This window comes from Coptis chinensis, unplaced genomic scaffold, assembly GCF_015680905.1.
Source record: "Coptis chinensis isolate HL-2020 unplaced genomic scaffold, ASM1568090v1 utg11830_pilon_pilon, whole genome shotgun sequence".
In the NCBI taxonomy this organism is placed as follows: domain Eukaryota; kingdom Viridiplantae; phylum Streptophyta; class Magnoliopsida; order Ranunculales; family Ranunculaceae; genus Coptis; species Coptis chinensis.
Window position 1 is genome coordinate 43,384 of NW_028238097.1, and position 16,799 is coordinate 60,182.

General features: G+C 36.3%; 1 protein-coding gene across 1 annotated transcript; it reads right to left on the bottom strand.

Annotated features, from left to right (window-relative positions):
- Window positions 1-3,273: 3,273 nt before the first annotated feature.
- Window positions 3,274-4,411, bottom strand: LOC147474211 (cytochrome P450 87A3-like). Its single transcript, XM_086586496.1, has 5 exons — window positions 4,210-4,411; window positions 3,958-4,046; window positions 3,786-3,864; window positions 3,505-3,611; window positions 3,274-3,396 (listed from the first exon to the last, which is right to left on the bottom strand). The coding sequence occupies exons 1-5, from the start codon at window positions 4,409-4,411 to the stop codon at window positions 3,274-3,276; spliced, it is 600 nt and encodes a 199-aa protein (XP_086442622.1).
- Between the last annotated feature and the right edge of the window lie 12,388 nt (window positions 4,412-16,799).

Here is a 16,799-nt window from a genome sequence, read left to right on the forward strand (position 1 = left end):
GCACGCACGCATTATGTGGTGGATACCTGGTTGAAGCTATTCTCCTCCTGTCGGACCTCTCCTTGCCCCATCTGGCCGGTGCCTCGGAGGTTGCACTTCTCTGCTCGGTGGTGGTTCATGCATCTCATCTGCATCTTCTATACCAATAGGTTCTATCCCATCATGAGCAATAGATTCTCATCATGAGCTTCAAACTCATGGTTCTCTTCTCGCATTCTCAATGCCTTACGCGACGTTCCACGGTAGGGAACTTCCGGTTTCTCAATCAACAAGATCATTGGTGAAAGCCCTCAGAAGCTTCACCCTCCTCAAAGTCCGCTATGGTTTGGTCTTCTAAGAACACAACATCTCGACTTCGGATTACTTTCTTGTTAATCGGATCATAGAGTTTGTAACCAAACTTTTCATCTCCATAACCCGGAAAAATGCCTTTGCTTGGCTTTGTCATCAAGCTTGGATCTCTCATCGCCCGGAATATGCACAAATGCCCTGCACCCAAATACCCTCCAGTATCCATAATCAACATCTCGCCTCGACCATACTCTCTCGGATAATCACTATTCGGAGGCTTTCTTTGGTGACAGTTGATCACATGCACACGGTAGACGATCGCATTCTTCTACCCAAGTAGCTTCTAGGTAGCTTAGAGTGAGATAGCATGCATCTTATCCTCTCTACAATGGTACGGTTCATTCTCTCGCTATTCCATTACATTGCGGTGTCTTGGGAACGGTGCCGCTCATGACGAATCCCATGACTCGGCAATACTCTTCAAATGGCCCAATGTACTCACCCCCATTATCCGGCGAATACTTCAACAACTTCCCAGTCTCTCTTTCCACCATATCTTGTGGAATTTCTCAAACACGCCAAGTACTTCATCCTTGGTCTTCGGACTATAGGCCCATATCTTTCTTGACGATCATCAATGAATGTCAAGAAGTACGGCTCCCCGGTGGGACTTCACTCTCATAGACCACATAAGTGCAGTGCACTAGCTCAAGGGACGATTGTCCTTTCGTGAGACGGAATCTTTGGAAAGACACCCGTGTTGCTTTCCTACCAAACAATGAGTACATGTATTTAAATGTGTACCTTTAATGTCCGGCATGGCCTTTTGCTTAGCAAGAACTTCCATCCCTTTTATGCCCATGTGACCGCGATCTCTTGTGCCACCACGGTTTCGGATGAAGCTTCTTCTTCTCGCGATTCGCCTCGCTTTTACACAAAACTAGCCTCGTGTTTTGTAAAGAGAGCAAGTTTTTTCCTTCCTCGGGTCGCTACAATGGAACCTCCGGGTCGGTTTCCATACCCCGCTACCAAACGAGTTTACAAAACCATCATCATCTAATTTCCCAAATTTAAATTAGGCTTAAATTAGATGTCGGGGACATGTCTTACATCATCCTTGAGTGTCAAAGGTGTAGCCGACATTGGTTTCTACATGAATATCTCCAATGCCTATAATCTTCGAGACTCCATCATACCCATCCTTACTTCACCATATTCACCACAAAATGTAGGTAGTGAAGAATCCCCAATCGCGGCGGTGGACGGATAGGATGCTCCCCAGATCTATCACCCACTCAGATCCCGACATGAGGTACTAAGGCAAAGACACACCACAATCGACATAATTCCCTACTAGGTCGCCGACTAGTGCGGTAGTATCTCTGCTTTGTGTTTCCGTTCCTCGCACCATGTCTTCATGTACACAGTTATTCTTCTCTCATCCTCTTCGTTCTCGTTCTCATATCTGAAGCCGGCCTTTGGTGGCAATAATAGTAACATTGCCTCTGCGCCTTTGTGAGTTCTAGCTTCACCCCTAGATTTACTTCTCGCCATCACCTCTAGAACGAGATGGTTTTCGCCTTCACCTCTCCCCGTTTCTCTGCGTGAAAAGGACCTGCGAAGTTAGAAGAGCCGCTTCTTGCACTCCTTCTAGTCTCCTCATTCAACAAAGACGTGGTAGCCATCTCCATGGTAACAATTCCATCCTTGGCGCTCCATGTAGAGAAACCGCTAATGTCTCCCAACTTTCGGGTAGAGCCTAATAGAAACAAAGCCTCAACTTCGTCTCCCAAATTTATCTTCATCAAATGCATCCGATTGATGATATTCTCGTACTTCATTAAGATGCTTTCGGACATTGAAGAACCTTTCTTGGTACTTCGTGGTTAATGCGCAAACTTCTTAACGACTAGCACTTTGTTTCCACCCGACTTCCTCTCATCATGCAGTCTTCGAAGTTTCTTCCATAGACCGAAGGTAAGTCTCTCTTGGGCCACATGGTGAAAGACACCGTCGTCTATCCACCGTCGAATGTACCCAATAGCTTTTCGTCAAGCTTTTTCCACTTTCGGCCTCATCATCTTTTTCTCGGGTTTTACTCCCCTCATTCTCAATGGGAAGTGCCAAGTCCTTGCAGGTATAGCAAGTCTTCCATCTTGGCTTTCCGGATGGTGTAGTTCTTCCTATTCGGACTCATCATAATGAGTGTTCACGGAATGGTCCATCTCTACAAGTTATTTAACCTCAAATCTTCTCTCGGAATTTCACAAACACCTTCCCCAAGATTCGGATAACACCCAAGGCTATTCTAACCTGGCTCGATACCACTTGTTGGGGATTACACCAATACCAATCGGTCCCCACTACCGACGATAACTTGTATGAACACAATTCAACTCCCGGACAAAATCTAAATATCAACTACAACCTATACTAACATGCCCAACTCGCTAAACAACTATTAACAAATGATAATAATGTAAAAGCAAGAAAAGCAAAACCACAACACAAAGATTTACCGTGGTTCGGCCAATGATGCCTACTTCCACAAGAGCCAGTTCTTAATAAAGTAGGAAGGAAGATTACAATCTCTCCTTACAGTCTCTCACCTTACTAGATCACTCTTATCTCTTTACGTGGTTGTATCTCCTCAGAAAGGTTCTCTCTCTTTGTTTTAGTCTGGATTCCAATCCTTCTGACTTGTTTGGTTCTGTTAGGTTAGGTTTTTCAAAACCTTGATTTTTGGTTTTATCTCCAAAAACCAAATTCGCGGGTACTGTAGCAAAGCCCACGAAAAATAGACTGAAGCGCTGGCGCTTCACTCTGGCGCTCGCTGGCAAGACTGAAGCCGGCCTGGCGGCCACTTTGGCCTTTGAGCTGGTCGCTTGTTGTTACTCGAACTCGAAAGCGAAGTCGCCTTATCTCGAGAAGCGCTCGATGCCTCGAATTCTCGCCCGTTTACGTCGGCTCCAGTTTCTCTCCTCATGTGAGGGATAACTCCAACACAACTGACATTTGCAACTTTGCAAATTCTGCACCCGCACATAATCTCATTCCTCCACCAAAAGCCATGAAATTCTTAGAAGCTGTATTTGATCCTTGTCCCTGTATTTTGGTACGGAATAATGATTATTAAATACAGAGAAATTAATTCAAACGAATCCTGTCTTAAGGTAGTTGGATAAAGGAAGGCTAGATGTATAAGCCACATACCTTCCATCGCCATGGGTTGAAGGCAAGGGTGTCCTCATACTTTTCAGGGTTAAGGTGAAGGGCTGGAGGGCAAACCATGATTGTCCAGCCAGCTGGAATTGTATATCCTGTGAAATGAGAAAATTGATCCGATTATAGAATACTTGGTTATGATCGATTTTATTTTTTATTTTTTTTTCGTTATGATTGAATTTGATATGTGCTGCACTGTGTTCCCTAGGAGCTCGATGGTATCTTGAGGCAAGATGTTTAGATTAAATATAAGCTGCTTCGAACCTTACCGTCTATTTGTGTATCTCTTGTAGCTCTTCTGAAAACCAAGGGGACTATGTTGCCGAGCCTAAGTGTTTCATCAATAATCTGCAATACAAAAGAATATGAATCTTTTTTAAAACCAGGCCGTGTTGGATTGCATTAATTTGAATATGAAGGTGTGAAAATTGCTACACTAACGTGAGAAGTGAATGTCATAGACTTGTATTCATTCCACGTTAGTCGAGAACCCACATTTTCCCTCTTCTTGAGAATCTCTTCATGCTCATCTAAAATAAACCAAAAACCAAAAACGAAATTAGAGCAAGACACTATCAATCAAAATACTACAAAAGAGTGCGTAGAGTGAGAGGATGATTTGAGCGGCACGAACCGTTAAATCCTTCAACACTGAAGGGTGTTCTGAAAGAAACTTAATTGCTAAAGTTATACCCAAGGAAACTGTCTCAAAGCTGGCAAAAAGAACTGTAAAGACAAAGTAAGCAGCACTTTCTACATTGAAAAGGGGAGCGTCTTTCTTCATCTCTTCAATGACAACATCAAGAAAATCGCCATGCTTCTTATCGGAGTAAAATCTTTCCTTCACCATCTCCTTGAGTATTCTTATAGCCCTCTTTTGATCCTGTACGTACATGGTTTAGACTTTAGAGTCTATATTATACTAGGTATTACCCGTGCCTTCGGCACGAATGGCTATGAAATTTCCGCATTTATGTCATAAAGAGTAAAATAGAAGCTAATTTTTTTTTCTAACTTAATTTGCTCTTCATGGGCATTGAGAAGAAAGTAGGTATTACAACAGTAATACTTATTACATTAATTACAACATAAAATTCTTGACACATTCGGTTTAAGGTGCTTCATCTCCTACCCGGACCATATTCAACAAAGCGTTTAACAAACAGAGCAAATACATTGTCTCTTTATAAAAAGCTAGAACATAGTCATTGATAAGATTGCATGTCTAGTTAGATAATCAACAACTTTGCTTTCCTACACAATATGTATAGATCACTTCTAGTCTTCCAAATAGGTAATGAGTTCCAACATTGCCATGGAAGAGCTTCGAAATCATTTATGATCTCAATAGTTCATTAGCGATTGTTTGACAATAGCATTATGAAAACCCAAGCAGTTAGGGTCAACTTTAAACTCAATCGAAATGACTCAACTTAGAGAAGAATCTACTGAATTCAGAATCACGGCCTAAAAAACTCATCTTAAAAACACCAAGAGTTTATCTGTGTCATCTGCAATTCAAATGACCCAACAAAACTATTATTGAACCAATCACAAATCTAATAGTGTAGCTATTCTTCGTTGTTTTTTTTCACACAAAACCTAGATATCAAGCAATAGAAATACTCATATATTAGAAATTTAAATCTAATGGAAATACATATTGATATAACGGTGTCAACAATGACCAGAAAAACCATGAATCAACTAATAACTTATATCAAGTATACAAAGTATCAAAGAAATAGCTCAACAAAAGCACCTGAGTGATTCAAACGAATATTGATTCAAACCAATAATTTTCCACTCTATTTTAAATACCCATATATTGATTCTTTCTCTCAATAAATGGTACTGCTTAAGTTAAGCTATTCATATTTCATTAACAAGAAGAATAAATGAGAGAGAGGAGGGATATGTACATTGAGTTGTCAATCCTGCTAGACATTGAGTTAAACCATCATGATTTCCCGTATTCAGAGCCAATTAGAAAAATAAAGACCAACTACTACATAACTAAAAATGAATAAAAATAACATTTCAGCTGCTATGCTACTAAACATGGAAATATGGATTCAAATGCGATAGAATTGATGTATTTCTAAAATAGAGATACCTAGTGTGTGGAGAGCCCTTGATTGGCTTCCACCATACTTCCCATGAATACTGTAAGGTGGTATATCAACAACCTTGTTACTTATAGTTAGTACCTTAATTGATCTCTTCACTCTTAGTTTCCTACATAAAACACATACAATAGCAGTTAGCAACTAAGCATACGTAAGCATAGTAAACTCATATTATGAATGATATGAAATTAAACTTTTCTCTTCGAGCAATGTCATTTACCACTACTATACTTCCACATTTGACACTTCCATCTACTCCCCTAACAAAACACCTCCTTTATTTTGTGTGTTTGACGTGTTTCTAAAATAGATATCCTAATCAGCGGCAACATACTGGTTATGCAACAACCATTTATATATCTAATACCTATTTCTGCCGAAAGTAATACACTACTCTTCTAAGCTTGGTCAATCAATATTTTGAAATTAACCAATCAAATTAAGCAATTTCTCAAGGAAGCACCCACCATATTTAAGGATTTTGCTAGATCACGTGGAATTACATAGAGCTGTAACTTGCAAGTGAAGCGAATACTAAGTGAATATGGCAACGATGTGTATTGTAAATATCCAAAACCCTTACCAATTATCGAAGCATTGCAGAATTGTTGAACTTTGGTATTCCTCTAGGGTTACACTAAAAATATGTGATTTTCGGTGGTATTCCCAACTGGTTTTGATCGCTGGATAAAAAGAGCTTTCACCCATTACATGCCATGAATGAACCCAGAGTTGATTAAATGTTTTATGAACTTGCAATCTAACAAAAAAAAAAAACAATGAGATAGAACGAAAATCAAAACAATAAGGAATTAGTTAGAACAATAAGCATTCATGAGATACGCATATTTTCCAGCAGGAATATTAATTAAACCTGTCATATGAAACCTGCTCATGTCGTCTCCTTGAGATATCCAATTGACTTTTCTAAGAAAGAAGAACTTGTTACAAAAAATAGGAAAATATATTGGAAATTAAAATATTGAAGTAGAGAATGAGAGATTAACGTTGAAAATAAAATAGGAACTCACCTGATCTTGAGAGAACCTAAAAAAAAAGATGCATTCAAAGTTGATCCTTTGTAACATAACAAAATTTCAACCATATAGGCATAATAAACAATCAAAAAACATTTCTTTTAGATTCAAAAAAAATGAGGAGGATAGTCAACATTTCTTTTTCTAATTGGCGGCTTCCATTGTGTGGTTTTTCTTCAATTGAGTTGGTCAGCGAGAGAGATGGAGATAAAATGCTACCTTGGATTGGGGAAGACGATTAGGCGGGGGAATGAAATTAATGGAGGAGTAATTGAGAAATTAAACTATGGAGCTAAAATGGAAGATGAGAATAATAAAATTAAACTGATACGCAAGTTTTGGGGAGTGGGTTTTCTAGTGGTACACGTGTCTCTCTTCAACACAGATCCTCTTCTTCTCTCCCACTAAAAATATTTTTTTCTACAAATTTTACATCTGACTACAAAAGAATCAACGCGATCAAACTGTCACTTACAATATCCAAGCCAAGGGTTGTCATCGACTATATATTTACCTAATTCTCAAAACTCTCGGAGAGGAGCTTCAAGGCTATAAAGCATGCACTCGCAGAAGTATTAAAATTGTTACTTAGCTATAGGCTAACACAACTTTTAAAATTTTGAAAAACAGTTGTAGGCTAATGGCCTTTATTTTTTAAAAACTACCACTCCAGGTGTCTTTATGAAAAACTACCAATACAAAAACAAAATTGAGATCTTCATAGATAAAGATTAACAAAAGTAGCACACAAAAAAGGGAAATCAATACTATTATATGTATCTTTTGATAAATGCAGACAATGTGAATCTAATAAAACAAAGCAGATTAAGGGCAGAACTCCAAAGTGTGGGCAAGACTATATTGGTATGTATCACCACCAACTTTATTTCTCACATTCCCCACTCCATATGTCTTTTCTCAAAAAAACTACCAATACAAAAACAAAATCGAGATCTTCATAGATAAAGATTAACAAAAGTAGCACACAAAAAAGGGAAATTAAATCAATACTATTATATGCATCTTTTGATAAATGCAAACAATGTGAATCTAATAAAACAAAGCAGATTAAGGGCAGAACTCCAAAGTGTGGGCAGGACTATAATGGTATGTACCACCACCAGCTTTATTTCTCACATTCCCCACTCCATATGTCTTTCTGAAAAACTCCAATACAAAAACAAAGTTGAGATCTTCATAGATAAAGATTAACAAAAGTAGCACACAAAAAAAGGGAAATTAAATTAATACTATTATATGCATCTTTTGATAAATGCAAACAATGTAAATCTAATAAAACAAAGCAGATTAAGGGCAGAACTCCAAAGTGTGGGCAGGACTATAATGGTATGTACCACCACCAACTATGAACGAAGAAGTTATTGCAGCTTCAATTAAGAGACTTTGCTTTGTGAAAGAGTGTTTTGGTACCCATTAACAAATTATAGAATATAGTAAACAGTAGCAAAATCAATAAAAAGAACAATATTAAATCAACCGTATGAAATGAAAAAAAGGGCAATGACGTAATCCTTGCAAACAACCATAACAAACTTGGCAAGTAAGTACCTCTTAGCAAAGGTTTGCACTTGTATAGAGTATAAGGCATATGTAGCAGGAAATGAAAAGGAAAAGTTATTATTTGCCACTGATTCTCAACTGTTTTCAAATAACTTCAATATTGGTGTAACCGATTGCCACCAGACAACTCAATTAGTTAAGCACTTTTTTTTTTTTTTTTTTTTCGATAATCAATTAGTTCAGCACTTACCCACTCTGACAGATAACTAAGTATCAAGAATAATATTAATTTTGTAAGATAAACTTAATATCATGTTGATACTCGCAAGATAGTTTGATTTATACATAGTTTGGTGTCTTGGCATCAATCTTGCTAAACATGTTGTAGCGATCTTTAGAATCATGTAATACCCCGAGTTTAATACTCACGAATGCAGTTGTGTTCTAGCAATATATTGGCATTTCTTCAAACAATATACTCACGGATGCAGTTGTTTTCTAGCAATATATTGGCATTTCTTCAAACAATATACATTTAATTAAACAGTATACATACTTTTGATATTCACTTAAGGCAAACCATGTTCATAAGTCCTCGAACTAACGCCGACAAAAAACAACTTCTCAAATAAAAAAAAAAAAAAAAGGTAAGACGAAAACAATTTACCATAGTGTAAAGTTCTTCTTATAAGAACATCCTTCCTTCATTTCCATCTTCGACGACACTTCAGAGCACTGAACCAAACCTCTTCTGCATCAAACATAGCTGACAAAAAATCTTTAATTCCAAACCATCAAATTGTAAAGAAAAATAAATAAATAAGAAGATAGCCAATTAAAAAATAATAATAACCAACACCAATGAACAAAAGTCTGGTCGATTTAAGTTATATATTCCAATTTAATAAATTAAATTCTAACATTTAAATATTTCAAAAGAATGTCGTTCAAAAGGGATCATAAGTACTATACATGATAGGGAAACAACTGTACAACACAAAAATGGATTGACAAACTCAGCATAGAATGCTTAGATCAGTTATGTAAAGTGAACAGTTCACCAATTTGGTCAGATGGAAAGTCTTTCTTAACCACATTTCGTAGTTTGAGAAATGAGAACTCCCCACATGATTGTTTTTTGAATTTTTAGTTACTATTTTGAGAATAATTAAGGTGTTATTGAGAAGGTTGTGGCCATTCCAGCTCGACCTAACAGTATCACCGAATGCTAGAGATGGAGTGATATCGGAATCTGAAGGTAGTGAAACTTGAAAGTGAGAAGGTTGAAACCAGGCAATTGAAAGGACAGTTCGACAGTTTGACCAACGCATAAAAACATTACAACAAAGTTAGTAGAGAAGCCTCATGCATACAAAACCCCAAATAATCATTTTTTTTCTACCAAGACAAAAAAGTGAAAACCCCATGAAAAAGTAAACATGCCTTGTTTATCTGAGCAAGGCATAGAAACACATATTCCTGCAATACTCTCCTTCCAATATTCAATTCCTTTTGTTGCCCCTATATATTCAACTCAAAAGTTCATGTATAATCAAGTTTTGAATCTCAAACATAGTTTACAAAACTACAAAAACGTAAATTTGAAAATGAAAAAGAAAAGAGGGAAGCATGCCATTTCCATGGAAATCACCATAAGAGCAATAATGTAGTTGTTTTGCATAGTAAAATCACATAAGTGTAGATACTAACACTATTACTACCATGCAAATCTCTCGAAAGAAAAAACGTACTATAAACACACGAAATCCATTGTCTCTTCTCCTTTGTTTCAATCGTTACTTGGTTTCTATATTTCAACCAACACCCCATATGCCTTCAAATTCACTTATTGTCGCTTTTCACTTCAACTCTCGGGACGCATTTTTTTAAAACAACTTTCCTCTTACATTTTCCCCTGTTTTATGATAGTAAGGTCAACCAATTGATAAATTATTTAAAATTTCCAAAGAAAGTTTTACCATGTAAGACCCCTAGTTCTTCTTCAAAAAGGCTCGCAATAGGAGCTGGATTTTCCATTCCTAAATGTTGGATCGCACCTTCGAATCTGAAAGGTAACAATGCAAAGTGTTGGTAATATGGTTCTCAATATTAACAGGATGCGTAACCAATAACAAACTCTTGCCAAAACCAAAAACCAAACTATTTAGCCAAAAATGATTTATTTGTAACCAAACATTCATGGCTGAGAATGGACCTTTGAATCAATATATTGACTAAGTTGTCTAAAAAAACTCAAAATTAGTAACATCATTGTTTTCCAAATTGATGTAAAGCAAAATATACATTGCATGAATATTTGTAACCACACATTCACGGCAGAGGTAATACACATTGGATGAATATGAAAAGAGCTTCAGTAATCATCTAATTTAGGTGAAATGATAACTTAGGTGTATGGTTACTATGAAGAGCTTTTCTTGAAAAAATAAAAGAAAGGAAGAATTATAAATAAAATAATGAATCTAACCTGTCAAAGCTCTAGGAAAATAGATAACAGGATTAGAAATGCGCTTCTTGATTAGAGTTTATACCCTTTTCCAATTAATGGTCAAGTCGAGTTTTGATCGGCTGCAAGTTCGTCATTGGACCTAAGTTAAGAAAAAAAAAATTACTTCGTTGAGGCACTTTAACAAACAATAGTTCTTTTTGTATTACTGATCAGAATATAAATACTTTTATTAGGCACTTCAACAAACACACCTTGAAGTATAATTCGAATCCCATATTCAGTCAAGAAAACAACAAATTAGAAAAGAAAAACTAAATCAAAATATATATTTTTAAAAAAAAATTGCTTAGCCAAGAACAAAGAAAATTTACAAATTGTAACATATGTGATTCAAGTGAATAATCAACACTTAGAAGGAACATTTTCTCAAGTCGAGAGTTAAACCAGTATGCATTTAGACATGCAATCTAAACAATTGTACCTCGAAAGCTATCTTCATGTGACAAGTGTTCCCCGCACAATGCAAGCAAAGAACCTAGCTGAAAAACACAATCATATCAGTACGTATGAAGAGGAGAAAGCCACAGAGAGAAGAAGGAATATGAGTGATCATTGTTCTAAAATAGAGTGATTTATTTTCGTGATAGAAGAGTCGGTATTCGGGGTTTGGAATGGTTTATGACTTTTTTTGCTAGATTCGACGCTTACTCAAAAAGAATCCTTTAATGTTGTTTTTAGCCGGGAAACGCTAGTTTTAAACTTTTAAGTTCGTGGGTCTATTCAAAGTTGGTTACACTCAATAGTCAATACACATAAATGGTTACACACACATGCATTTTCAGTTTTTCACCCATAAAAAAACGCCTCCACAATAAAAAAAATTAAAGTGAAACCCGGTAAGTCATTAAATATTTAAGTGTGTAAATAAAATATCCGTTTCATTTTTTTTTTTCCGATAATGAGTTTATGTTAGAATCCTACAATGAGTTTATCACAACCCTTTATTAGCACATTCAGTGAATTAAGGCTATTCAATTCGCAAGTCATTTAATGTGCATATTTTTAAAACATTTTTATACATGAAGACTACTCAAAAGTCAAAACTGTTTCAAAACGATCCTAACCGCACACGTGTCCCCATCTAACTCAAATCCCAACGAAATCCCCACCACCCTTTGTCTATCTATTTTGTTTTATTATAATAGATGGTATCTTAATTAATTAATTTACTTAAATTGAATGGATCATAGCTCATTAGTTTCACAGTTAATAACTTTGTATACTTGGCATTACCTTGCAAAGACTACTAAAAAAGTGACATATTATGACGCTTTTTTTTTATCTATCTTGACGGCTTTGTTAAAACCCGTCCAAGATAGGTGTTTTAGTAATATTTTTATGACGGCTATTGCAATTTTATGTCGTGGTATGACACAAGCGTCCAAGAAAATATAATAAATTTATGACGGTTAGTACAACATTATGTCGTGGTATGACACAAACGCCAAGAAAATATAATAAATTTATGACGGCTGTTGTAACATTATGTCGCGGTATGACACAAACGCCAAAAAATATATAATAATTTTATAACGGCTGTTGCAACATTATGTCGTATAACATAAAGCCGCCAAGAAAATATGGTGGTGTTTCCTAAAATAGTCAAATTAGCAATAGAATAAACCGTCAACGTTCTCACAATTTTTTGGCACTAGCTATGCCTTTGTACCATTTTGGCTTTCAATAAAACCGTCAACAACTTTATAAAAAAAGAATACCAAAATAATAAACTCCTCACTAAGAATTGAACCGGTCAATAGACTCCTCAGTCCTCACTTATGGAAACCGCAATAGAGAAATCCAAGTTCCCTCTCCAATGAAAAATTCTCCCCGCCACCTCAATTGTTTTTGCCTCTCACGGATATTAAAGGGATTGATGTTAGGGTTACGCCTATTTATCTTTCTTCCCCTTCCATTGCAAACCCTAACTGTTACGCCTTTTTTTTCTTAGTCTCGTTGGTTTCTCGCGACACTCACTTCTTTTTCACAAGCGCTTTAAACTTATTTGAGAAGGGATCACCGATTACTACTACAACAAAGTTTTTAAATCTAAAAGTAAGTATTTTTTTTTTTGTTTATTTCTTTTTTCTTGTTTAAATTATTTGTAGAAATACTTTTATTGCATTCGAATTTTTTGTTTTCAATGAGAACCTCACCGAGGTTCAAATCATCCTAAAAAATGCAAAAAGATATGTTTTCTCCCTCTCTCTCTCTCCTATGTTTTCTCCCTCTCACTCTCTCATTCCATTACACTATTCTCTCGCTTAATGGACTTATTCTTAAAGTTTTGTTTATGCAATGTTTGATTGGAAGCTTCAATCCTCCTAAACTAAATCCATTAAAGTATTTGTCGGTCCGATGGTGGTTTTTTCCATTGTAGAGTAGTACTCTTAGTCTTATCTCTTGAAGATTTCTATCAATCTCTCGCGGAAATTTACAGATCTTGTAGGCTTCCTAGCACTGCCCCTACGATGAATCCCATTTGAAGACAAAACACCTAAAACAACGCTCTCTTCATTCCTCCTATATACCGGATCGAAGAGAGAGATGTGGCATTAGTATCGTTAGTTGGTGTTGCTACAATGTTTGATCTCGCAGAGATGCATCTACTGCTTTTTTCCTTTTTTTCTTTCTTTTTTTTTTAAAAAAATTGAGTTTGTTCTTATGTTCGTGATTCATATTTTTAAGTCGTGGGTTCCCTTTACATAATTAAGCTTGTGCGAAATGTTTTACCCAATTCTAGGATGGGGCAGTCGTGATCGGAAAATGCTTTTCGCAAGGCAAGGGAAAGGAATTTGACTATGATTTAAAATAGGTAAAGTTGTACTTACAGACGTAACACTTTTTTACTTTTTTTAGTTCAAGATATGATCAAAAGAAAACAAAAATCCTACAGGTAAAACAAACATGTTCTACAAGTAATTTCAGAATCGCGTGGAGATCCCCGATGACAAATCTAGAAGTCAAACCAAAGATAATTTATCACCATTCACTGGATATTCTGAGCCATCCCCGCTTCATTTTCATGAGGCTGCTCTCAATGTTTCAAATACGTTTATACATGCGCAGGCAAGGCCATTATATGCTTGAACAAATGCGTGTTGGAGTTGTGCGTAAAGCTTCATGACCTCAAGAGAAAGTTCCTCCGCTTCTACTTTTGTTCTTTTGCAAGTTGCCCCTCAAGTAACAAATATTCATCAGGTAAACTTTAGCACCTCGCACATTTCCACGATCTTTTCAAATTTTAAAAAAATCTTGACTGACCTTTATGCTACCCATAGGTAGTATGCTAGTCTTTTCAGTTCTTGATTTATCCAAGAAACCACGGAGTTCTTCATTCTACCTAAGATGCCTTTGACCCGTTTCTCGCCATTGTACCACCATCACTGCGGTTGCTTCTTCATAAAGAGGCCGAGATATTATAATTTTCCTCAAAAAAGCCTCTCTATCTCTCAAGATTGTGAGTCGATCTCCATCGAAGTTTCGACGACTATTTTCCAGCCTTCTCAACCATGATTGCCATATCATGCAATTGTTTCTCAAATCTATCCTTGTCTTCCTTTGAAAGTTCCTTTGTTAGCGACTTCATCCATAGCTTCGAGGTCTTTTTTGATAAAGCTGCAAGTCTTTTTCCAACTCTTGCTTTTCAACAATAAGCAACGAATTCCTAGATTGCTCCTCTGCTAATATTCGTTTCCTCGTTCGTTAGTAGCTTCACTTGTCGCAACTCGAGTTCAAATTGGCCAACTCTTTTTCCATGCTTTGGAAATGATCTTGTGAGATACCCATAGAAGAGACAAGTGGATTCATTATTGCTTGTTCTTTGTAAAGAATTTAATTACGCTCTCAAAGCCGCAAAGATCTTCCTCGCCTTCATTCATCGTTCCTCTTCTCGCCTCCTTCAATCTCTTCTTGACCATCCGTCGGGCTGAGAAATCCTCCCGCGCGAATCGCCGTGATCTTTTCCATGGCCACATCCCCGAAGAGCTTTCCTCGGTGAGGGGCACACCGTGCTCGCTTCCGTGTCATTCAAACGCCAGTGCATCGTGATCGCTTTCAATTTCCTTTGCTTGAAGCTTAGAGAGTTGGCCACCACTTTGTGATCTATTGATTCCCAAAGACGGAAGTGGATTGAAGAAGATTGGAGATCAGGCCCCGATGATGCTTTTGCTTAGTCTTTTCACGCTTTTTTGATCTAATTTCTTCCAACGCTCGTCGCTTGGAGTTAAGCGGGTCACCTCGCGTGCACAGTAGCTCATAACAATATTGTATTATGATGTTGTTTTATGTTGTTCTAAGAGTGAGCTATATAACCTTGTGGACACATTTAGCTCATAACAATTTCGCTTTTATAATGCCGTTTATCGTTGTTCTAACAAAGGACCTTGTCATTCATGTACTCCTTCCGTGTCACAGTGGATTTTCCGTGATGGCATGATCCATGACTCATGCTTCATTTAATTTTGAAATTTTGGCTAGAGTATAATAGTATTTTATATAGAAATGTTGAAAATCGTGTTTTCTTTATTATTGTTCGCTTCGTAGAATTGATTTGCTCATTTCGTGCATAATCAAGTATTTTTCAGCCATCGCCTCGGCTAAGGGTATGTAATACAAAGGAAATGATTGATAAGCACTTAGCAAAAGGAGGCAAAGTTTTTCTCATTTCCCCAAGAACCTAATGGATACCTACAATTGGTATCCCAAGAACTCGGTTATTTATCATACTAATTGCAAGTATATAAAAAGAAATCGAGATGATTGTAATTTCTTTGTTGACTTATGTAGCTAATGGAGTTGGCTAACACTAGGACATATACAAGCCGCCAGCAGACCTTATTGAAATTCGCTTGGAGTTTATCAAGTACATCGAAAATTTATCTCGCATAGGTATGTGTACCATTTATATATCTTTTATGTTTGATAGGTATTTGGGGGTTGTATAGGAAGCTTTAGTCCTAAGTTTTTCCACCATACATTTCGAATTTAGGTCTAACTTCTTATGTTCTTTCATTTGCCTATTAGATAAAGGGTTATTTGTGTACTTGTGGTAGATATATATATACGATAAGATATATCCTACAAAAGGGTGTAATGATGTTATTTCGGGCTTAACCAATATGATTCTCATCATAGTTGATTGTATCTCTTTCGTTTAGTAGTTATTGACTTAGTATGCTAACACATTGTTTGTGTATTTTTTTTTTTAATTGTGTAGAAGTCGCTATATGATTATATTTTTAGTTTACTTATTAAACAAACTAACACATTCTTCTTCATATTGTTTTTTAGGTTATAAGTGAGATAAGGTAGCTTAATTAAGTTTGTTTGAGATGGATTAGTTGATTAGCAATTTGTTGGATGGGTTATGTAAATTGCATTGTTGTTGGATTATGAGACTTGCTTGATTTTGAATAAAGTGCTTAAGTTATTTAATTTTTTTCTCCGTGGATAAATCATGTAATATGAACAAGTTCTTGGAATGATTTATGTTGGTAATAAAAGTATGATTCTTGTTTCAGAATGGACTCTATTCCGTCGGTGTCTAAATGTATTGGTGGTGTCCGAATGTATTGGTTTACAAGAATTTCAAATTTACGTGAATTTTCAAATTTACAGAAAAAAAAAAAAAAAAAAAAAGGGGAGTTATGACGATTCCAAAGAACCGGCTGTGACATACCAATTCTTGACAGCTTTTAGTGTTAATTTCTTTGACGCTTTTGTTTCTCGGTGACGCTTAAATAAAAACAGTCATAAATAAAGGTTTAGTTCTTGACACTTTTTCTAATAAACTATGACGGTTAAGTAAAACATGTCATGCAAAAGGATCCAGTTATGACGCTTATAAATTAATTTTTTGTCATATTAAGTTTGAGCTTTTATGTCAGCTTCTCCAGAACCGTCATCATCTTTATGACGTTTTTTGTTAACTTTTATGACGGGCTCTATAATGACAGTTGTTTTTTAAATGAAAAAATGTCATTAAACCTGTTTCATGACGGCTAAAAGCCGTCATCACAAGTCATTTTTTTTAGTAGTGTTGAGACATTTATTGTGAACAGTCCC

Bases quoted from the DNA above. Each gene is read 5' to 3' on its own strand.
- LOC147474211 (XM_086586496.1), bottom strand. From the start codon at position 4,411: ATGTACGTACAGGATCAAAAGAGGGCTATAAGAATACTCAAGGAGATG. The intron at 3,865-3,957 runs GTTAGTGTAGCA...TTTGTATTGCAG, and splicing joins CTATGACATTCACTTCTCAC to ATTATTGATGAAACACTTAG. The intron at 3,612-3,785 runs GTAAGGTTCGAA...CTCATTTCACAG, and splicing joins AAGAGATACACAAATAGACG to GATATACAATTCCAGCTGGC.